At 41.2% G+C, this 22,696-nt stretch overlaps 2 protein-coding genes and 1 long non-coding RNA gene across 5 annotated transcripts; all 3 read left to right on the top strand.

Annotated features, from left to right (window-relative positions):
- Window positions 1–3,742: 3,742 nt before the first annotated feature.
- Window positions 3,743–7,341, top strand: LOC139566919 (snaclec rhodocetin subunit beta-like). Its single transcript, XM_071388291.1, has 6 exons — window positions 3,743–3,839; window positions 3,993–4,092; window positions 4,917–5,041; window positions 5,379–5,528; window positions 5,835–5,943; window positions 6,804–7,341. The coding sequence occupies exons 2-6, from the start codon at window positions 4,014–4,016 to the stop codon at window positions 6,944–6,946; spliced, it is 606 nt and encodes a 201-aa protein (XP_071244392.1). The 5' UTR covers window positions 3,743–3,839; window positions 3,993–4,013; the 3' UTR covers window positions 6,947–7,341.
- A 1,874-nt stretch (window positions 7,342–9,215) lies between these two features.
- LOC139566921 (uncharacterized) lies at window positions 9,216–13,008 on the top strand. The gene is made up of 3 exons (XR_011673184.1): window positions 9,216–9,370; window positions 10,738–10,812; window positions 10,941–13,008. It is a non-coding gene; the product is annotated as an uncharacterized lncRNA (long non-coding RNA).
- A 1,644-nt stretch (window positions 13,009–14,652) lies between these two features.
- LOC139566881 (myb/SANT-like DNA-binding domain-containing protein 4) lies at window positions 14,653–20,776 on the top strand. 3 transcript variants are annotated; one of them, XM_071388223.1, is made up of 13 exons: window positions 14,654–15,693; window positions 15,985–16,055; window positions 16,143–16,319; window positions 16,410–16,471; window positions 16,554–16,640; window positions 16,728–16,769; window positions 16,838–17,011; window positions 17,091–17,126; window positions 17,225–17,779; window positions 18,061–18,172; window positions 18,265–19,851; window positions 20,308–20,392; window positions 20,655–20,776. In XM_071388223.1, the coding sequence occupies exons 1-8, from the start codon at window positions 15,536–15,538 to the stop codon at window positions 17,124–17,126; spliced, it is 807 nt and encodes a 268-aa protein (XP_071244324.1). In that variant the 5' UTR covers window positions 14,654–15,535; the 3' UTR covers window positions 17,225–17,779; window positions 18,061–18,172; window positions 18,265–19,851; window positions 20,308–20,392; window positions 20,655–20,776. The 3 variants fall into 3 exon arrangements, with proteins under 3 accessions (XP_071244323.1, XP_071244322.1, XP_071244324.1); XM_071388222.1 differs by having other exon boundaries at window positions 14,653–15,693; window positions 16,838–17,126; XM_071388221.1 differs by having other exon boundaries at window positions 14,653–15,693; window positions 16,838–17,779.
- The last annotated feature ends 1,920 nt before the right edge of the window (window positions 20,777–22,696 follow it).

The following is a 22,696-nucleotide window of genomic DNA, read 5'->3' as shown; positions in this document are numbered from 1 at the left end:
AAATTTCAGGAATTATTTTCTAACGGCTCTTACACTAAAAGGGCATTAGCCACAATTTACCAGTATTATTCCAACCTCATAGTGTGGAAATATATATAAAAAACTGTTTTTGACTGCACTGGGCCTTTAAAAGAAGATGCCGCAGGCCATTTGAAAATGCGTTCGGCAGTCGACATCACCGGCTTTCTAGCCATCGCCGCTCCATTTTTCATGTATCCATTTGTTTTGTCTTGTTCCCTGCACACCTGGTTTTCATTCCCCAGTCAATCTACATGTATTTTTTCCTCTGTTCCCCATCATGTCCTTGTGTAAGATTGTTTGTGTCACGTGTATTTTTGATATGTGGTGTTTTGTTACGCGCCAGACATTTGTCTATGTTCCGAGTTTTAGGCACGTTGTTGTGCTTTTGGTAATTTTACCGGAATAAAGTGTGCGTCTGTTCACTTCACTCTGCTCTCCTGCACCTGACTTCGCCACCAGTACACCTTTAAATGACAGAAAACATGATTTATTCTACATCATTTGAATGTAACCTTTGTACATTTCTCATGAAAAAAAAAACCCATTGAACTTTGTGTTTGCAGAAGGCTAATATATCTACTAGAGTTTGAGGATAATAATAATAATAATGATAATAATAATTATAATAGAGCAACACACACGTGCCTGAGTCTATCATGTGCTAACTGGTTGTGTAACGTTTTCTAACAAAATGATAACACTCCGCCCTTAAAACACAAAGAGTAGGCTTGCGTCCCAAAAGCCACCCTATTTCTTATATAGTGCATTACTTTTGACCAGAGTCTTATGGGCCCTGGTCAAAAGTAGTGCACTATATAGGAGGTAAGGTACCATTTGGAACACAGTGTATGTAGAAGAAGAAGAGTCAGCCAGCCTGTCTGTCTATCGATAGAGATAATCAGCTTGTATGTTGGCAAAGTTCTCGGCCTCCCACTTGTCAAGCAGTTCCCCTTTGTTGTGGGTTTCTGTAGAAAACAAAAAGATAGTCAAACACTGACACCAAACTTGGTTTTCTTTAGGCGTATTTAGTGAGGAAACTGACACTTTTTACTCTCTATTCTATAGGCATTTTGACTCTTCTATCAAAATGCCCAATAATGCTTGTAGGAGCTGTCATGGCGACGTTGGTTAGCTAAGCTTATGTGCAGAAACACGTCATGGAGTCTAATGGTCGTCTTGTGTCGAACTGTGCATGTGCAGGCCGTCAAATCAAAGGCACTCTTTCGATATAAAGTATTTTTGACAAAGGGAAACATGTTAGTTTGTCACTTTCACAAGGTTGGAGTAATAACATGTTCAACTACTGAAGACATTGGCTCCAATCTAAGTTGTGCCTTTAGATTGAGAAAATTAACAACTAAGGAATCCTTTTTCACTTCTCTCATTGGCTTCTCAAATCGCAAACCCCGGCCTGGTCTGTTTCGTCTGTTTCACAAGCATTCTCAGAAGTCTCATGATGTTGCTACTCTGGATTTAGAATAGTAAAACTATTTAGTATAGTTTTCTAAACTGACACTATCGGCCTCCACAAGTAAACATTAGACCTGTTAAGAAATGCATCATAGACCAGCGCTCTTACATAAGACATGTTGAAATATTAGAGCAACTCCAACTAAAGTGTGGTCCAGCCAACCCCGCTGGCTGCAATGTGCAAACCTCCAAAATGACCTGCACAATAACAAAGGTAAAGCGTGCGTCTCATTCAGGTGCTCTCTCACAAGCTAATTTCACAACAAACTCGTCACATTGTACATTAAAGAAAGTATCTCCTCATCGTAACAATAGCTATGTTTCCATTAACTTGTCCAGAGATTTTGTTGACATTTAGAACGTTTACATAGGAAATAAATTGGACAATTGCCTGCTACGATGTGTTTCCATTTAACAGTCTTGTCTCGATTTAGACAACTGGACATAATGAGTGATTGAAGTGTTTCCCGTACCCATTTAGGCAAATTGTGCATCAATAAATTGCCGACAGCCTGCAAGCCCTCCCTCCTGCAGTGCAGAAATTATTCACGCCCCTAGACTTTTTCCAAATGTTGTGGTACAGCCTGATTTTGTGTTTGGCTAACTCTTGGCAAATTCTTATGTATACCAACCCTATCTTGTCACAGCTCAACTGATTGGCTCAAACGCATTACGAAGGAAAGAAATTCCACAAATTAACGTTTAACAAGGCACACCTGTTAATTGAAATGCATTCCAGGTGACTACCTCATGAAGCTGGTTGGGAGAATGCCAAGAATGCCAATTATAAAATATATATTTTGAGTTCCTACATGATTCCATATGTGTTATTTCATAGTTTTGATGTCTTCACTATTATTCTACAATGTAGATGTCACGCCCTGACCTTAGAGATCCTTTTTATGTCTCTATTTTGGTTGGTCAGGGCGTGAGTTGGGGTGGGCATTCTATGTTTTGTTCTGTGTGTTGTATTTCTATGTGTTTGGCCTGGTATGGTTCCCAATCAGAGGCAGCTGTCAATCGTTGTCTCTGATTGAGAACCATACTTAGGTAGCCTGTTCCCACCTGTGTTTGTGGGTAGTTGTTTTCTGTTTTGTGTATTGCACCTTGCAGAACTGTTCGTTTGTTGTTTTTTTGTTCAAGTATTCGTATTTATTAAAAGTATTATGAATACTTACCACGCGGCACCTTGGTCTTCTCCTTCTCCCGATGATGTTCGTTACAGTAGAAAATAGTACAAATAAAGAAAATCCCTTGAATAAGTAGGTGTGTCCAAACCTTTGACTGGTACTGTACATACAGTGCACTCAAAGTATTCAGACCCCTTGACTTTTTCCACATTTTGTTACGTTACAGCCTTATTCTAAAATTGATTAAATATTTTTTTTCTCATTATTCTACACACAATACCCGATAACGACAAAGCAAAAACATGTTTTTAGAAATGTTTGCAAAAAAATACTGAAATATATATATATTTACATAAGTATTCAGACCCTTTAACTCAGTACTTTGTTGAAGCACCTTTGGCAGCAAATACAGCCTAGAGTCTTCTTGGGTATGATGCAACAAGCTTGGGGTAACTATATTTGGAGAGTTTCTCCCATTCTTCTCTGCAGATCCAATTTTGCTCACTCTTCAGCTGTAAACTGCTCCCAATTCTTCAATGTTTGATGGTTGCCCTTGACCAACTGTTGTTTTCAGATCTCGCCGTAGGTTTTCGATGGTACACAGATCTGGACTCATTGCTGGCCACTCCAGTCCAGTGTTTCTTCCTGAACCAGTCCTGGGTGGTTTTTATGTTCTTGGGTTGGTTGTCCTGCTGGATTCCCACGACCTTTGACGGAGACCTCATTTCTGGACACCGGATTGAACACTAAACTCCAAAACGCCTTGATAATCTGCTGATTTCATGATGCCTTGCACATGTTTAAGGCCCCCAGTACCAGAGGCTGCAAAGCAACCACACAACATTATTGAAAGTCTCCCATGTTTGATTGTAGGGAGGAATGCTGTAGGAATGCTTCATTTGGTGATACATTACTGTAGATATTGTTTTTCAATGGGACAAGTAAAACAAATAACTGGATTTTTTGATGTTGAAAAGTGAAAGGGTGACAACTGTACCCAGGGATTGCACATACTGTCTAGACAAACCCAGCTGGGTTGCAACTTGTTATGTGTAAGAGGTTGAGACAGCATAAAAGAGGAAATACATCTGAGATTAGGATGGAGATTAAGAGGTATGGAATAGGTATATAAGGAAGCAGAGCTGAGTGAAAGAGAGCATCTGAGGCAAGGAGAAGCAAGAATAGAGGAAAAAGACGTTGACATTTACATACCTCAAGGTAAAACCCGAATATTTGATTCTCTAATGACAAAATGCACCTCTTTCTCGTTTGTCTCTGAGTGTGCCGGAGTCTGGTTGGGTGCCCCCACAGATCGGAACTCCCAGTTTCCTTTATAAAATATATATAATAACTTTGCTCTTTTCCCAACAGCTGAAGAGAAGTGAAGATCCCATGATGAAGGTCCTACCCATTCTGGCCATGATGCTACTCGGGACGTCTGCCATGGTGCTCAATAGTCTAAACTCCACTGGTACAGTAGCCTTCCCTCATCATCTCAACACCACAGTGACTGATGTAGATTCTCTCAATAGAAGATGTATTTTCAGGGCCGGTTACCCTGACCCAGAATAAGCCTAATCCTGGACTGAAAAGCATGCTCAAATTAGAATAGCCATGTAAAGTTCTGTGTCTGCCCACATAAGAAAATATATGCTATAGTATACATGTAAATACTTTAGTATTCACTGTAGCGTGAATACTATAGGGGTCTAAGACAGACCCAACGCTTCTGCTCTTTTCTATAACCTGTAGGGAACACAATATTTGGTATATAATTAGCATGTAGGTTTCTCACTTATGGGTGGAAAAATTGCAATATGGGTGAGGGGAATGGGCAGGTTATATGCAAATAAGATAGCATTTACTATAGTTTAAAAAAAGTGTTGTGTTTTGTGGAATATACTGTACTATTTACAACAGTGTTTTTTTGTGTGGATAATACTGTAGTATTTACTATAGTATTCTACAATATACTACAGTATTCTATAGTAAGTATTACACATGCTCGAGGGATACAACAGTGTGAAGTGTAGTGTTCCACAGTTCACTACAGTTTACTATGGAATTCTATAGTAAGTATTACACATGCTCGAGGGATACAACAGTGTGTAGTATAGTATTCCACATTATTCTACAGTTTACTATGGAATTCTATAGTAAGTGCTGTAATATTCTATAGTAAACTGTAGTTTTCTTTCATGTGGTTGGGAAACCAGCCCTGTGAGTATATGGACGGAGCTTCTCTCTCATATCCGTCCTTTTAATCTCTCCCTTGTTCTCCCCTTGTTCTTTTAGAACCTAAGCGGGTCTCTGGGAAGGTCAAGGACTTTCTTCATTGTCCTGGCCATTCTACCTGGTATAAACTGGGGGACAAATGTGTTAAGCACTTCAAGGAAGAATTGGACTTTCAATCTGCTGAGGTAACTTCAGACTTCTCTAAGATTTTAGCCTACAGACCCATGTTCTCTCAGTGAATTAACCTTTATTTAGGCAAGAGAGTCCCATTGAGACCAATGTCTCTTTTCGTTAAAGGTAGACATACCGTAGTGAACCTCTGTATCTCTACATGATACGCAAAATTACCACCATAGCTAACTCTCAAAGCAGCATGCTGTACTCTAGTTCAGGGTATCCACTCTACTGTCTTTACCCGTTTTCAGTGTTGTGCATTAGTGTCTAACGCTAACTCTAAATGTATTTTGATGATGACAACTCTCTCTCCTTCATTTTCTCATTCATTCATTCTCACCCACACAGGATTTCTGCCACTCTCAAAAGGGCAAAGCTCATCTGATATCAATCCACTCTGCCCTGGAGAACGAAAACGTGGATGTTTTTGCTCAGAGGTTCAGCAGAAATTCCCCTCGCATCTGGCTTGGCGGTTTTACAGTATCCAACCCTCTTCAGGTGGCGGTTTTAGACTAAATAGGGGCAGTTTCCCGGACACAGATTGACCTGGACTAAAAATGATTATTGATGGAGTTTCTTTATTGAGTCTGCTTTTTAGTCCAGGACTAGGCTTAATCGGTATCCAGGAAACCACCCCATAGTGTTCACCATTCAACTTGATCATCATTATAAAAACCAGGTGGACAACAGTGTTCATGCCCACCAACTCCTTCTGTCGTTATGCTTAATCTCTGTCTGTCTGTCTGTCTGTCTGTCTGTCTGTCTGTCTGTCTGTCTGTCTGTCTGTCGCTCTCTCTCTCATAGCCTCACCGCTACCTCTGGACTGATGGGTCCCCCATGAACTACTATTCCTGGCTTCAGAACCCCAGGCAGCCATCCGGTGACGGACAGTGCATGGAAATGAACTGGCAAGGTAAGCAAGAGAAGGGGAGGGGAGGGAGGGAAGGCAGGCAGAGAGGGAGTATTATTTTTTTTTAACTAGGCAAGTCAATTAAGAACAAATTCTTATTTACAATGACAGCCTACCCCAACCAAACCCTAACCCGGACAAAGCTGGGCCAATTGTTCGCCGACCTATGGGACTCCCAATCACAGCCGGTTGTGATACAGCCTGGAATCGGACCAGTGCCTGTAGTGACGCCTCTAGCACTGAGATGCAGTACCTTAGACCGCTGCGCCACTCGGGAGTAGGGGGCAAGGGAAAGAGGGGACATGACAGAGCGACTTACAAGAGCATTTAGGGTTAATTGCCTTAATCAAGGGCACATGGACAGATTTCTCACCCAGTCAGCTCTGGGATTTGAACCAACGCTCTTAACCGCTAAGCTACCAGCTGCACCAAATCCAGTATGATGATGTATTCAGAATTCCACTATTGTGGAAAAGGGAGTGGGAGGTTTTAGATTTGAAGTATGACACATCTCATAGTTTTAAGTTATATAGATCAGTGGCCATGTGGTTAGAGTGACTGTCCTGAGCTTGGATGGTTGGGGGTTCGATCCCAGGTCGAGTCATTCCTAAAAGGGGACAGAGTCCTCATTGCTTGGCACTCAGCATTAAAATGAAGTTTTGAGGGTAAGGCCCTGTGAGAGACTAGTGTCAAGGGGGTGTACTTGTATTAAATGATACATCAAAAGCCTCATGGTACAGAAACAGTAGATAGGCTCATGCCGTTCTGGCTTGGACAAGGCTACTTAGCTACTTATGTAGCTCAATACTCTCTAAAAGGGATTTAATAATGGATAAAACTAACTTTTTTTCTATGCATCTCAGGAAAAGGGGAATGGAATGATAAGCCGTGCAGCCAAACCAATTACTTTCTGTGTGCCTTCATACCTGGTGAAAGAGAGGAAACGAAAGGAGGAGAAGAAGAAGAGGGGATGGTGGAAAAAGGGAGTGGGAGGTTTATCCTTTAAAGTAGATGACAGATGAGCAGTATAGCAGTATATACAACCTGTCAGATACGCTTTGCATTACAGCTTTCTCAGACATCATGACACCAGGACCCTGTAAAATGTTAGAGAAAACCCACTGCTCAAAGACTAAGCCTTTGTCAGCTAAAAGTTTTCACCATCACAGTCAGTTTCAGTCCGCCCAAAGTAAGATTGAATGAAACAACTGATTGTATTAGAAACCTCTAAACACATTGCATTTGAGAATTCTATCTAGGCCTATTGTCAGAACACAGTAACCTAATCTATTTTCAGGGGGAATGGTGTTGATAAAATACTGCTTCACTTGTTTGTACTATGAAACACTGTGCATTGCTTGACTAGCAAATAAAAAAGGAATACAAAAATATCTTCATTAATCAGTAATCATTGCATGACTTTCTTTTGTTGACCTGGCCTTATTTAGCAACCAGATGGGGACAAGGAGTCAATACATAACAATACAGCCTCATCTTATTTATAGATGGATAGCCCACTGGGTTGACTTGACAGATTTAGAATTTAACCTACTACCTTTCCATTCGGTGCCCTGTTTGAGTAGTGTTCCCAAAACAGAGAGCATGCATGATATTTACTTTGCATGTGTTTTTACGCATGCTATTGATCAGAGAGAGAGAGATTGATCTAAACATCAGCGCCACAGGTAACTTCCATAAAGCTGTGAACGAGCTGAGAGACAAGGCAAGAAGGGCCTTCTATGCTATCAAAAGGAACATCAAATTCGACATACCTATTAGGATCTGGCAAAAAATGCTTGAATCAGTTATAGAACTGATAATTATCAAAATCCAGGAAAGAGGGGTTAAATTCTACAACCACCTAAACGGAAGCAATTCCCAAACCTTCCATAACAATCCCATCACCCACAGAGAGATGAACCTGGAGAAGAGTCCCCTAAGCAAGCTGGTCCTGGGGCTCTGTTCACAAACACAAACAGACCCCACAGAGCCCCAGGACAGCAACACAATTAGACCCAACCAAATCATGAGAAAACAAAAAAGCATTACTTGACACATTGGAAAGAATTATTTAAAAAACAGAGCAAACTAGAATGCAAATTGGCCCTGAACAGAGAGTACACAGTGGCAGAATACCTGACCACTGTGACTGACCTAAACTGAAGGAAAGTTTTGACTATGCCTTGCTATTGAGAAGGGCCACCATAGGCAGACCTGGCTCTCAAGAGAAGACAGGCTAGGTGCAACACTGCCCACAAAACCTCCTGACAAATGTACAGTATGACAATATTAGAGACACATATTTCCCTCAGATTACACAGATCCACAAAGAATTCAAAAACAAACCCCATTTTGGGTGAAATATCACTGTGCCATCACAGCAGCAAGACTGTGACCTATTGCCACAGGAAAAGGGCAACCAGTGAAGAACAAACACCATTGTAAATTCAACCCATATGTGTTTATTTATTTTCCCAATTGTACTTTCACTATTTGCACATAGTTACAACACTGTATATTTACATAATATGACATTTGAAATTTCTTTATTCTTTTGGAACTTCTGTGAGTGTAATGTTTACTGTACATTTCTATTGTGTATTTTACTTTTGTTTATTCTCTACTTTACTTGCTTTGGCAATGTTCACATATGTTTCTCATGCCAATAAAGTCCTTGAATTGAATTGAGATCAATCGCTCTCTACACAACTGTTGCTCTAATCGGAGACGCTGCTGCAGCCATATTGTGCAGACATTTTGTAAAAATAAAAATAAAAAATATATATTTTGAATGACTATATGCTAATGGACATTTAGCCTACTAAATATTTTTACAACTAACTTTGAGGCTTATTTTTAATCAATAGGCTAATAAATTGTAATGGTCTAATTTGTTAACCGTTTAATTAGTGGTTGTGTGACAGGTTAAAGGAAATACTCATAGCCTGTTATACATTAAAATGTATTACTAAGTTCATAGTATGTGAGGATCTTAAAACATCTAAGGTTAAAAAGATCATGCATTCAGTATTATTTGAAAGAGATTGATAACATTCATATAATTGTGTTAAAATCCATCAAGCGTACAAAGGGTACGAATTGTGAGAGGAATGTGTAAACGTTATGTTGATTACATTTATTTTGTCGTGGGTAAAAGTGTTAATCTGGGATCTACTAAATGCTCTTAATCTATGAGCCTGAGATGGATTGCTCTGGTCTCCACTCAAGTTCCCGGGGAAATCGCGATCTTTTCTCATTGCACTAAAGTTCTCATTGAGGAAACAACACCGTATCACTCTCGTGATCATTTCTCCCCTGTTTCAGTGGCGTAACATTTGTAGATTAGAAAATCGCTTTTTGATAGTTTAGAGATTGTGACAGTGGCAACACAGTTTTGAAGATGAAGGACCGATTGGAACAGTTGAAGGTGGTAAGCTTCGTCTTTTTATACACTTCAAATCAAATTTTATTTGTCACATACACATGGTTAGCAGATGTTAATGCGAGTGTAGCGAAATGCTTGTGCTTCTAGTTCTGACAATGCAGTAATAACCAACGAGTAATCTAACAATTCCACAACTACTACCTTATACACACAAGTGTAAAGGGATAAAGAATATGTACATAAAGATATATGAATAAGTGATGGTATAGAACGGCATAGGCAAGATGCAGTAGATGGTATCGAGTACAGTATATACATATGAGATGAGTAATGTAGGGTATGTAAACATAAAAGTGGCATAGTTTAAAGTGGCTAGTGATACATGTATTACATAAAGATGGCAAGATGCAGTAGATGATATATAATGTATATGTATATACTGTACTCTATTAAGTGGCATTGTTTAAAGTGGCTAGTGATACATTTTTGATCAATTCCCATCAATTTCCATTATTAAAGTGAGCTGGAGTTGAGTCAGTATGTTGGCAGCAGCCACTCAATGTTAGTGGTGGCTGTTTAACAGTCTGACGGCCTTGAGATAGAAGCTGTTTTTCAGTCTCTCGGTCCCTGCTTTGATGCACCTGTACTGACCTCGCCTTCTGGATGATAGCGGGTGATCAGGCAGTGGCTCGGGTGGTTGTTGTCCTTGATGATCTTTATGGCCTTCCTGTGACATCGGGTGGTGTAGGTGTCCTTGTTCATGTTTTCATGGCCTTGCTTGCTATTAGCTTAACATATAACTGTTGCTAATCATATAGAATTTTATAACAGTGATGGGGGACGTATCTTATTTACTCGTTTGTTTTTGTCGAGGTATCTGATTTACTCGTTTTTTTTGCGCACTAGATGCGGTTGGTTCTGGATGAGCGGTTTGACCACAATGTTCGATCAACTGTTTGATCCCATTTTCAGGCCTAGAAAAGCAGAAATAGCCTAGTTGAACATTGGGCTAATAAACATTAGAGCATGAAGTTATTCCAGTAATTAGGTAGGCCTAATTGGGGTGTGATGATATTTATGCTGTTTATTGGTGGTGCGTTACAAATGGAGGTGGGTGGGTAGAGAGAGGGGACCAGAAGGGTTGATTAAGGAAAGATGAAAGAATTGTTTTCTCCTAATTTCCTCCACCTCTTCCATGGTCTCAATGTTATTTATGTACTGTAGGCAATTCATTGCAGCTTGTGTGCATCGCAAGCTTTGTTCTGTCTGGTAAAAAAAATGATACAACTTTACAGTTGATTTGAAACACATTGTTTCACTGACATAAGAACTGCTAGAAAGCCTGTGAGTGTGATTATCTCACCACAAACGCACCACCACATCAACTCTGCTGGCTGTGTGTGTGTCAATAGAAAAGTGATGTGGCTGGGGACGATGTGGAGGTTCTAGTGGAGAACCAAGCCTTTATGGAGGACTTCTTCACCCAGGTATTTCTGACCATACTCCTGATGTGTGAGTGTTCACCATACTGTGTGTGTGTGCTTGTTTGTGTGCGTGCGTGCGTGTGTGTGTTCTGTACTTACCATTGTGTCATCATTGCCTGTCTCTGTCTCAGACTGAGGAGATTCGCAGCAGCATCGATAAGATAGATGAGAGTGTGGCGCAAGCAAAGAAGCTGTACTCTACCATCCTCTCCGCCCCTACATCAGAGCAGAGTAAACATCATCATTCAATCCTCCTCTCTCTCTCTCTGTGCCCCTCTCTCTCTTCACCTCTTTGTCATCTCACCCACTTTCATTCCTTTTCTTTCCATATTGTTCATCCTTTTTGGCTTGTTGATACTTCTATATTTAGCCATGGAGCATGTTTCTGATTGGCCAGTGAGGGGCCAAGCCTCGACACACCCTAAACTTGTTTATTCATCAAAACCCAGCCCTTTCGCGCCCATGGCAGCAACAGCGTCGATAATTATGATTGTGAAAATAGCTAAAATATTTCTTACACCGCCAGCGCTTAGATTGACCATTGTGTTAAGTTTGTTCTAATACAACCCATAACTTAGAACAGCGTGACTAAACTAAAGCCCATAGAGTAATAGTATTATATTTCCACACAACTGCTGTTTTGTTTTTTCATAACCTGTCAATCAACCAAATTCATTGGTAAACATCTCAAACCCTGCAAGATCATTGGCTCAGAGGGATAGACAGGCAGTGATGTGATGATTGATGTGATAAACAGTGTGTTGTGTTTCTTTAACAATTCTCCATGCATGATTCTCAAATGGCACTCTATTCCCTAGCTCTGGTCAAAAATAGCGCACTATAAAGGGAATAGGGTGCCATTTGGGACGCATTCCCCAGTGTTCTCCTGTGTAAACTGTGATTGGTTTTACAAAGTTCCCATGTTCTTTAAGTCAAACATCGCCACTGTGAATCTCTCTGAGTCACACACAAATAAAAAAACACACTCAACCCCCATTTCCTCTGTTACTTCTTTGAAGCTCTAAGAATAGAAACGGAGCGCCTTGAGGATTCGACAACTGAAGCGGTCTTAACAACTTATGGTGTAACTGTGAATATATACATGGAACTCAAGTCCTTCTGTTCACCCGGCCTAGAATATCTCACAATCTCACAATCAAATAAAACTAAAACTCTCGACCCTTGTTATACTACCTTCCAGAATGCATAAAGGCCCTCCCCCGCCCTCCATTCGGCAAATCGGACAACGATTCCATCTTGCTCCTCCCCTCCTATAGGCAGAAACTCAAACAGGATGCTCCCGTGGTGAGGACTATTCAACGCTGGTCTGACCAATCGGAATCACGCGGACTGGGATATGTTCAGAGTAGCTTTAGAAAATAATATCGGCACATATACCGATACGGTGAATGAGTTTATCAGGAAGTGCACAGGAGATGTTGTACCCACTCTGACTATTAAAACCTACCCCAACCAAAAACCGTGGATAGGTGGGAGCAGTCGCACAAAACTGAATGTGCAAACCACTGCATTTAACCAGGGCAAGAAGACTATGAATATGGATGAATACAACCAGTGTAGTTATTCCCTCAGCAAAGCTATCAAGCAGGCTAAACGTTGGTATAGGGACAAAGTTAAATCCCAGTTCAACAGCTGAGACGCGAGACGTATGTGCCAGGGTCTACAGACAATCACGGATTATAAAATTAAACCAGCCACATGTGTGTTTTTGTCTTGTCTAGGGTTTTTTGTTTATCTATGGGGATTTTGTATGTCTAGGTAATGTAGGTCTATGGTGGCCTGAATTGGTTCCCAATCAGAGGCAGCTGTTTATCGTTGTCTCTGATTGAATATCATATTTAGGTTGCCATTTTCCATTTAGGTTTTGTGGGTTATTGTCACGCCCTGACCTTAGAGATCTCTATTTTGGTTGGTCAGGGCGTGAGTTTGGGTGGGCATTCTATGTCTGGTGTTCTATGTTGTACTTGTTTTGTATTTCTATATGTTTGGCCTGGTATGGTTCCCAATCAGAGGCAGCTGTCTATTGTTGTCTCTGATTGAGAACTATACTTAGGTAGCCTGTTCCCACCTGTGTTTGTGGGTAGTTGTTTTGTGTGTCGTCACCTTACAGAACTGTTCGTTTGTTGTTTTTGTTCAGTGTTCAGTTGATTGATTAAAATATGAACACTTACCACGCTGCACCTTGGTCCTCTTCTCCTTCTCCTGACGATGTTCGTTACAGTTATTGTCTATGTGTAGTTGCATGTCAGCACTAGTTATTTATAGCTTCACATTCGTTTTGTTCTTTTGTTTAAGTGTTCTTCGTTATTAAAAGAATGTATTCAAATTATGCTGCGCCTTGGTCTCCTTGTTACGACGAACGTGACAACTGCAGACACAATACCACTACTATAACTTCAAAACCATACATACTTTAAAACAAGTTAGCAAGCCCTTCACATTCTCTTCAGGAAATATACTTTTCGGTGATCACTGTCAGCCGAAAGAGTTCATTTATTAGATAGAATTACAGCTAGCTATCAGTAGGTCTACATACAAACCAATTCTACATATTTTTGGTACCACAAAAATACTTTTAAAGATGCCCCATATTTATGTACCCAAATAATAGCCTAAAACTTTTGAATCATTACATCATCATTCAACTAAAATCAAACTTAATTCATACTGAACGCCGGAAGTTTACATACACTTAGGTTGGAGTCATTGTTTTTCAACCATTCCACAAATTTCTTGTTAACAAACTATAGTTTTGGCAAGTCGGTTAGGACATCTACTTTGTGCATGACACAAGTATATTTTCCAACAACTGTTAACAGACAGATTATTTCACTGTATCACAATTCCAGTGGGTCAGAGGTTTACATACTCTAAATTGACTATGCCTTTAAACAGCTTGGAAAATTCCAGAAAATGATGTCATGGCGTTAGAAGCTTCTGATAGGCTAATTAACATCATTTGAGTCAATTGGAGGTGTACCTGTGGATGTCTTTCAAGGCCTACCTTCAAACTCAGTGCCTCATTGCTTGACATCATGGGAAAATCAAAAGAAATCAGCCAAGATCTCAGAAAATAAATTGTAGACCTCTACAAGTCTGGTTCATCTTTGGGAGCAATTTCCAAAAGCCTGAAGGTACTACGTTCATCTGTACAAACAATAGTACGCAAGTAAAAACACCATGGGACCACGCAGCTGTCATACTGCTCAGGAAGGAGACATCTTGCTTCCGGACAGACTGAACACCTTCTTTGCTCACTTTGAGGATAATACAGTGCCACCGACGCCGATACAGCCTAATGGGGGGAGGTGAGGGCTCTGGGAGTGTGGTGCCAGGACAATAACCTCTCACTCAATGTCACCAAAACAAAGGAGATGATCGTGGAAACAGCAGAGGGAGCACCCCCCTATCCACATCGATGGGACCGCAGTGGAGAAGGTGGAAAGCTTCAAGTTCCTCAGCGTACACATCACTGACAAACTGAAATGGTCCACACACAGACAGTGTGGTGAAGAAGGTGCAACAGCGCCTCTAATACCACCATCACCTAATACCCTCACAAACTTTTAAAGATGCACAATTAAGAACATCCTGTCGGGCTGTATCACCGCCTGGTACGGCAACTGCACCACCCACAACCATAAAGCTCCCCAGAGGGTGGTGCAGTCTGCACAACGCATTACTGGGGGCAAACTTCCTGACCTTCTGGATACCTACAGCACCCGATGCCATAGGAAGGCCAAAAAGATCATCAAGAACATCAACCACCCGAGCCACTGCCTGTTCACCCCGCTATCATCCAGAAGGCGAGGTTAGTACAGGTACAACAGCTATCTCAAGGCCATCAGACTGCTAAATAGCCATCACTAGCACATCAGAGGCTGCTGCCTATAGACATAGATTAGGAATCACTGGCCACTTTAAGGAAATGAAACACTAGCCACTTTAATAATGTGATGTATCTTGCATTACTTATCTCATATGTAGAAACTGTACTCTATACTATTCTACTGTATTTTAGTCACTTTAATTGCGTGGAAATATTGCATCACCCATCTCATATGTATATACTGTATTCTATACTATGCCACTGTATCTTAGTCCAATGCTGCTCAGACATATATGTATATTCTTAATCCATTCCTTACTTAGATTTACGTGTATTTTGGGTATATGTTGGGAAACTGTTTTTTCAGCCTCTCTCCACTGAGTCTCAAAACACATTCAAATTGCTTTCCTAGTGCCAAGACAGTCATGTCAACCAAGCATCAGTAACTGAATAATATTGTCAATTACTCAAGTAGTTAACACTAATAGGACATGGTTGTCTGTCTGTAGTCACTGTTGGCAGGTATTGTTGTGACGCCACATCACACCAGCAGCACCCCTTGTGGCTTCTAACATTGATGATTGATGCTGTATTTTGAGCAGCACTGTAAAGGGAAAAGGGTGGGACACAAACACTGCCAATTGATGACCTGGGGCCTGTTGCACAAAAGTAGAATTAAGACATCCGGGATAAATGACTCAGCTGAGCTCAATGAAGCCAAAACATGTGCGTCCAGGCTTAATTGGTTGCACAAAGACCAAGCCAGGATGAGCAGACACGGATTCATTAAGCCAGGTGAAACCAATCCTGGATAGGTGCGCGCTCACGGCTCACTCAAATAGACCCCGCCACAGATCACAGATTAACTGATTTACCATGGCAACTAGAGCCGCGTACTTTTCCCCGTCGGAAGCACAAATCCTCATGGAGGCATACGAGGAGGTAAAAGATATAATTAAGAAGAAAGGCAACACCGCCACAGTGATAAAGCAAAGAGAAAAAGCGTGGCAAAGTATTGCAGACCGCCTGAATGCGTAAGTAGTGCACAATTACACACTCACCGCTCCGCTGAAACATCACAATTACAATTCAAATATTTAATTCACATCTCCAAAAATGCAGTTGTACTGTAATTATGAAACGGTTAAATTTTTAATTGAAATGCACTGCAGATATGAGTGAAATTGTGTAAAGTAACTCCATCACACTGTATAAAGCTATGATAAATTTTTTGATATTTTTACTGAAAACAAGACAAAAATACCAAGTAATTTTTTGCAGTGTGACTCCATTAAATGTGTGTGTGTGTGTGTGTGTGTGTGTAGATTAAACATGAACGGGCCAAAACGGACATGGCAGCAGGTCAAAATCAAATACAAGAACATTCTGCAGAATGGTATGGTCCCTGACTAATATTTAACAAAGCACAAGCATATATTGTACCCAGAAGGTGCCTGCTCACACATTGTCTGTACTGTTTTAGCAGTGAAAAAGAATACCCACAGACAAGGCACGGGTGGTGGGTCACCAAAGGCTGACCTTACCCCAGCAGAGGACATGGCCTTGGAGCTAAATAAAGGCAGGCCCGTCTTAGAGGGGATCCCTGGGGGGAAAGAGACGAGCATAGGTTCCTCCCAAGATGCCACCCGCTTCATTCAAGGTATGTCCTTCCATCTCTACATGGGATACAACCACATTCATATTGAATCAATTTGGACTGTCTGACTTTGGTTTACCTATTGCCTTGCAGTGTCTGGCAGCACTGTGTTCCTGTTAGAGCCACCAGCACAAGCACCAGACGATGCTGATCCAGTGAGTACTCCATCAAAGGCATACTGTAGGCCTGGCATGTCTTGTCTACTAGCTTCAATATGAATCCGATTAAATGTGATAGGGTGAAGGCCCCAGTGCAGCAGCAACAGCACATGATGGAGACGATGATGAGGAGGAGACCATCTCTCTGGATTCCAGAAGGCATGAGGTATCATGTTAAGACTGTGAAAGTACTATTTACTCTACAATGGTGAGGAGTCCTCATCAAAATCAAAAAATCTAATTTCTTTTACAGGACCCAGATGCTATACAGTGGGAAAACCAGCCTGGCAACATAGTGCGTATTAATAAAAGGACACCACATCCTGCCAAATTCCAGCTGCGCTAATTGTATTGTGTTCACAGAGCTCACAAGCTATCAGAAAGTTGTATGGCAACCACCTCCGGCGCCAAATAGAACTGGCAGACATAGACATTCAGTACAAGAAGAAAAAGATGGAAAATCTTGCACTGGAGTCCGAAATAAAAAAGAGGACAATTAGGAAACTGGACCTTGAAATAAAAAAACTTGAGAGGGAGGTGAGATATGCCTTCAATGTACACTGTATGCTAACTGTAACACAAATGTATTAATCATTATTTTTCTTTCCTCCCCCAGCTCCAAGAAGATGACACAGCTCAAAATAAAAATTAGGTATATTCTCGTAAAGTCAAGTGAGCCATGACATATGAGCTCTTATTGTGAGCACACAGGACGGTGGCATCTTTCTAAGGTTTTTTTTATTTTCCCAGCAATCAGTACAACCAAGTCATCGTTATAAGGCATCGCCCTCTTTTGCCCACCCCCCCAGCACCAGGTGTGGCCACTAGCCTATATGAAGGCCCAAAATTGTGTGTTCCTTTCTGCTCTGACAATGGCATGCCCATTCGTGCGAGATGTGGTGGATGAAGAAGCACTTGTGCTGAGGAGAGCCTTCAGGCGAGAAAGGGTCTTCAGGGACCGGTTGGACCCACTGGCCTTCCCTGATGACCATCTATATGAAAGATACAGGTTTTCTGCAGATGGCATCAGGTATCTATGCAGACTACTGGGTCCCAGGATTAAGCACCGCACTGCACGGAGCCATGCACTGAGTGTGGAGCAAATGGTTTGTGTGGCCTTGCGCTTTTTTGCTAGTGGAGCCTTCCTGTACTCAGTGGGGGATGCAGAACAGCTGAACAAGGCCACAATTTGCCGCACAATAAGGAGTGTGTGTCTGGCTATCAAAGCATTAGCAGATGTCTTCATCTCCTTCCCTGGCCACAGAAGACTCTGTGACATCAAAGAGGAGTTCTATAGGATTGCAGGTAAGAGGATCTACAAATTACAGGACAACTGTTAACACATAGTAGGATACTCATTACTTTGTGTGACAGGTTTCCCCAATGTCATTGGTGCAGTGGACTGCACACACATAAGGATAAAAGCCCCCTCAGGTGCCCATGAGGCCGATTTTGTGAATAGGAAATCCTTTCACAGCATTAATGTTCAGGTGAACATAACTTTTTGATATTGTCCATTGACGAACACTCTGCATTGCCAGTGATGTGCATTGATTGGTGTAATATTCCTCATCTTATGATTTCAGATGGTCTGCAATGCTGACTGTGTGATCAGCAATGTTGTGGCAAAATGGCCTGGCTCAGTCCATGACTCCAGAATCTTTCGGGCCTCTGAAATCTATCAGTGCCTATCACAAGGTAAGCCACACAACCCCTATTTATAACCATCATGGCTGTGTCAAGAATATCACTGTGTTTATGAGGTAGTAATGATGAGATTGTGTTGACAGGTGAATTCTCTGGTGTGTTGCTGGGAGACAGGGGGTATGGCTGCCAGCCTTTTCTCCTGACACCTTTCACAGACCCCCAGGAAGCACAGCAGGCCTACAACCATGCCCATGCCAGGACCAGGGCCAGAGTTGAAATGACCTTTGGCCTCCTGAAGGCACGCTTTCACTGCCTTCACAAATTAAGGGTCAGCCCTGTTAGGGCATGTGATATTACTGTGGCTTGTGCTGTCCTCCACAATGTGGCCTGCCTGAGGAAGGAGAGGGCCCCCAGAGTGCCACCAGCCATGGACTGGGACAATCCGGCAATCTTCCCTGATGACGACAGTGGTCGGCTGCTGAGGGACCAATATGTGTTGAATTATTTTAGTTAGTATGTGTGCTTTCAATTTTGGTTAAATATGTCCTGCGGTGGCAGAGGAATTTGGTTTTTTTTGGGTTCGTTTTTTGACGAATTTGGCCTCTTATGATGTTTGTGCGGTATACTGTGTGTAATACAAGGCTGCAGGGAGGCTACTGCATCCATTCATTTGTCTGTTCAGTTGATGTGTATGGATTTGTCCTGCATTTATTTTAGTGTGCAGACATGCAGGGTGTGTTATATACAGACCTTTGAATGTGTATGTATCATTTTGTATAATATGCTTGGATTCTGTGCTTTCCATCTTGTAGAGTCACTGTGACTTCAGTTTCGAAAGGAGCTGATGGTTTACCTGCTTTGTTTTGTCCTTATTCAATAAAGGAACATAATGTTACACATTGTGTTTTTATATTCATATGGAATGTGTATTTGTTTATATGACAGAGTACTAGGGCCACACTGAAGAAAAAGGATAAAGTCATAAATTTATGAGGCTGGTTCTTTCTGCAGAAAAGCTACATATTGTTTTTACAGTTTTGATACTTATGACAATGTGATACTTAATATTCTGGCACATCAGCATGTCTTTGTTTATGAAACCATACTGAAGTACAATTTCACGAAATGCCCCACATCTGTCATTTTAACAACTGTCCTCCTTTAAAACAACTGGTTACAATATTATGACTTGTGTTTTTTTCCCCTCTGTGGCCCTAATATTCTATCATTTTATATATAGCCTTATAGTCTATGGGAAACTGTAAATTATCTAATGATAGCAACATCATCTAAAAATCATTTTTTATCCAAAATCATTGAAATTAATGATCACAAACGTTTAAATAATAACAGTGGGTCTAGTTATATGTGATAACAATGTATAGTGAGCAGTGAAATAACTATTGGTTTCCATTTGTGGTGACTGCTGACTGACATTAGGGATGAGATTAAATAGATCCTGGAATTTAGCCTGGTCTGGAGCAGGCTAGCTCCACAGAATAAATCTCCATGGTAATTTATACCATAACATATCCTCCTGCCCCCTATCCATCTTTAGTGCAACCGGATTACGGATCAATTGAGCCAGGATCACCAAGATATCCTGGCTTAATCCCTTATCCTAGTTTTGTGCAACAGGCCCCTGTTCTTCTTCTCCTCTTGTTATTTCAGCGTGTAAACACCAACGCATAGAACAGACCGCTATGGCAGAACCAGATGTACAATTTAAGGTGAGTCTTTGACTGTGTCTTGTGTCACCCTACTCCATCTATAGTGCACTACTAGGGCGCATAGGACTCTGGTCAAAAGTAGTCCACTAGACCTAAATAGGTTGGTCTTCCGACTGGCGCAGCGGTCTAAGGCACTGCATCACAGTGCTAGAAGCGTCACTACATACCCGGGTTCAATCCCGGGCTGTATCAATACCGGCTGTGATCGGGATTGGCGCACAATTGGCCCAGTGTCGTCCGGGTCAGGGGAGAGTTTGGCTGGGGGGGGGGGGCTTTTACAAGTATGCCATTATTGTAAATAACAATTTGTTCTTAACTGACTTGCCTAGTTAAATGAAATAAAATGGAGGTGTCATTTAGAATTGTTCCTTCATCTAGCACTAACCAGTGGTACATTGGTGTTTAGTTGCTATTCCTTTTAACCAATGTGTTGTTTAATTACTGTCCGTGTTTCAGCTAGTGTTGTGTGGAGATTGAGGCACAGGAAAAAACACCTTCGTGAAGAAGCATTTAACAGGAGAGTTTGAGAAGAAATATGTTGGTGAGTTTCTTAGAATCCAGACAGTCCTCTCTCCCTCTTAGCTTTACATACCTCTTCTTTGCCGTCTTCTGCTTCTTCTCCTTCATAACCCCACCATACCTTCAATCAATAATCAGACTTAATTCTCTTCAGAGGGAAATTGAGTTTGCAGGCATGGGTAGCATGATGGAAAAATACACAATCCATACAAGAGTTGAAACCCTTCTACAACCCTGAACCATGGCTTACCTGCCCTTCGCTCCCCCTCCTCTTCCCCCTGTAGCGACTCTGGGAGTAGAGGTGCACCCCTTGGTCTTCCACACCACTCGAGGGACCATCAATTACAACGTCTGGGACACAGCCGGCCAGGAGAAGTTTGGGGGGCTCAGAGATGGCTACTATATACAGGGTACATCACATTTGTGTGGGTCACATGTCTGTTTTTTTTAGTACATACAGAGTAGGTCACATCCTGACCTCAGATCTCTACACAATCTTAACCTCTGGTGCAAAATGACTTGGATGGGTTTGGGCACCACACATTTATTGATTATCTGATACACTCAATCACTCTCCCTCTTCTACTTCTCTGTCCCCTACCTCTCTCCAGCCCAGTGTGCGATCATCATTTTCTATATCTTTCGTCACCTACTGGATGTACATTTTGTGGCCTAATATATTGGTACCCTTGCACTTTTCTTGAATAATTTATAATTCTGTCTAAAATAAGTTGAAAATGAAAATACATTTGTCTCCACACCTGGTTATTTCTTATTTCCACATTGCAGAATCATTTTGGGGGGAGGGAGGAATCTACAATTTGCAATGGCTGTTTTGCAAATTTTAGAAAATAAAAACAAATGGCATTGACAGAATTATTATCACCCATTACTAGTACTTGGTTGCACAGCCTTTGGTCAGCATAACTGCCAGCAAATGCTTCCTGTGGCCCTCAATGAGCTTGCTGTACCTTTCTACTTGCAATTTTGCTCACTCTTCAGCTGCAAACTGCTCCCAATTCTTCAATGTTTGATGGTTGCCTTTGACCAACTGCTGTTTTCAGATCTCGTCGTAAGTTTTCGATGGGACACAGATCTGGACTCATTGCTGGCCTCTCCAGTCCAGTGTTTCTTCCTGAACCAGTCCTGGGTGCTTTTTTATGTTCTTGGGTTGGTTGTCCTGCTGGATACCCACGACCTTTGACGGAGACCAGTTTTTGGACACCGGGTTGAACACTCCACTCCAAAACCCCTTGATAATCTGCTGATTTCATGATGCCTTGAACATGTTCAAGGCCCCCAGTACCAGAGGCTGCAAAGCAACCACACAACATTATTGAAACTCTCCCATGTTTGATTGTAGGGAGGAATGCTGTAGGAATGCTTCATTTGGTGATACATTACTGTAGATATTGTTTTTCAATGGGACAAGTAAAACAAATAACTGGAGTTTTTGTTTTTGAAAAGTGAAAGGGTGACAACTGTACCCTGGGATTGCACATACTGTCTAGACAAACCCAGATGGGTTGCAACTTGTTATGTGTAAGAGGTTGAGACAGCATAAAAGAGGAAAAACATCTGAGATTAGATGGAGATTAAGAGGTATGGTACAGTTGAAGTCGGAAGTTTACATTTACTTTAGACAATTACATTTCAACTCAGTTTTTTTACTAGGGTTTTTTTTTTACTAGGATTAAATATCAGGAATTTTGAAAATTAGATTTTCAAAATTCCTGATATTTAATCCTAGTAAAATATTCCCTGTTTTAGGTCAGATAGCACACATTCTTAAAATAAAGTTGTGATCCTGTCAGAATAATAGTAGAGAGAATGATTTACTTCAGCTTTCATTTCTTTCATCACATTTCCACTGGGTCAGAATTTTACATACTCTCAATTAGTATTTGGTAGCATTGCCTTTAAATTGTTTAACTTCTTATGGCTGGGTGGCAGTATTGAGTAGCTTGGATGAAAAAGTGCCCAGAGTAAACTGCCTGCTACTCAGGCTCAGAGGCTAAGATATGCATATTATTAGTAGGTTTGGATAGAAAACACCCTGAAGTTTCTAAAACTGTTTGAATGATGTCTGTGAGTATAACCAAACTCATATGTCAGGCAAAAACCTGAGAAAAAAAATCCAACCAGGAATTGGGAACTTTAAGGTTTGTAGTTTTTCAACTCTTTGCCTATCCAAGATACAGTAGAAATTTGGTCCGATTGCACTTCCTAAGGCTTCCACTAGATGTCAACAGTCTTTAGAACCTTGTTTCAGGCTTCTACTGTAAAGGAGGAGAGAATAAGAGCTGATTGAGTAAGAGGTCTGGTA

Source organism: Salvelinus alpinus, chromosome 39 (assembly GCF_045679555.1).
Source record: "Salvelinus alpinus chromosome 39, SLU_Salpinus.1, whole genome shotgun sequence".
Classification (NCBI taxonomy): domain Eukaryota; kingdom Metazoa; phylum Chordata; class Actinopteri; order Salmoniformes; family Salmonidae; genus Salvelinus; species Salvelinus alpinus.
The sequence above is the reverse complement of the archived record's forward strand: the minus strand, read 5'-3'. Positions and strand labels throughout refer to the sequence as shown.

Excerpts from the sequence above, each read along its gene's own strand:
- LOC139566881 (XM_071388222.1), top strand. The coding sequence starts at position 15,536 with ATGGCAACTAGAGCCGCGTACTTTTCCCCGTCGGAAGCACAAATCCTC. Across the intron at positions 16,056-16,142 it reads CAAGAACATTCTGCAGAATG|CAGTGAAAAAGAATACCCAC; the intron begins GTATGGTCCCTG and ends GTACTGTTTTAG. Across the intron at positions 16,320-16,409 it reads TGCCACCCGCTTCATTCAAG|TGTCTGGCAGCACTGTGTTC; the intron begins GTATGTCCTTCC and ends ATTGCCTTGCAG.
- LOC139566919 (XM_071388291.1), top strand. The coding sequence starts at position 4,014 with ATGATGAAGGTCCTACCCATTCTGGCCATGATGCTACTCGGGACGTCT. Across the intron at positions 5,042-5,378 it reads TGGACTTTCAATCTGCTGAG|GATTTCTGCCACTCTCAAAA; the intron begins GTAACTTCAGAC and ends TCACCCACACAG. Across the intron at positions 5,529-5,834 it reads CAGTATCCAACCCTCTTCAG|CCTCACCGCTACCTCTGGAC; the intron begins GTGGCGGTTTTA and ends TCTCTCTCATAG.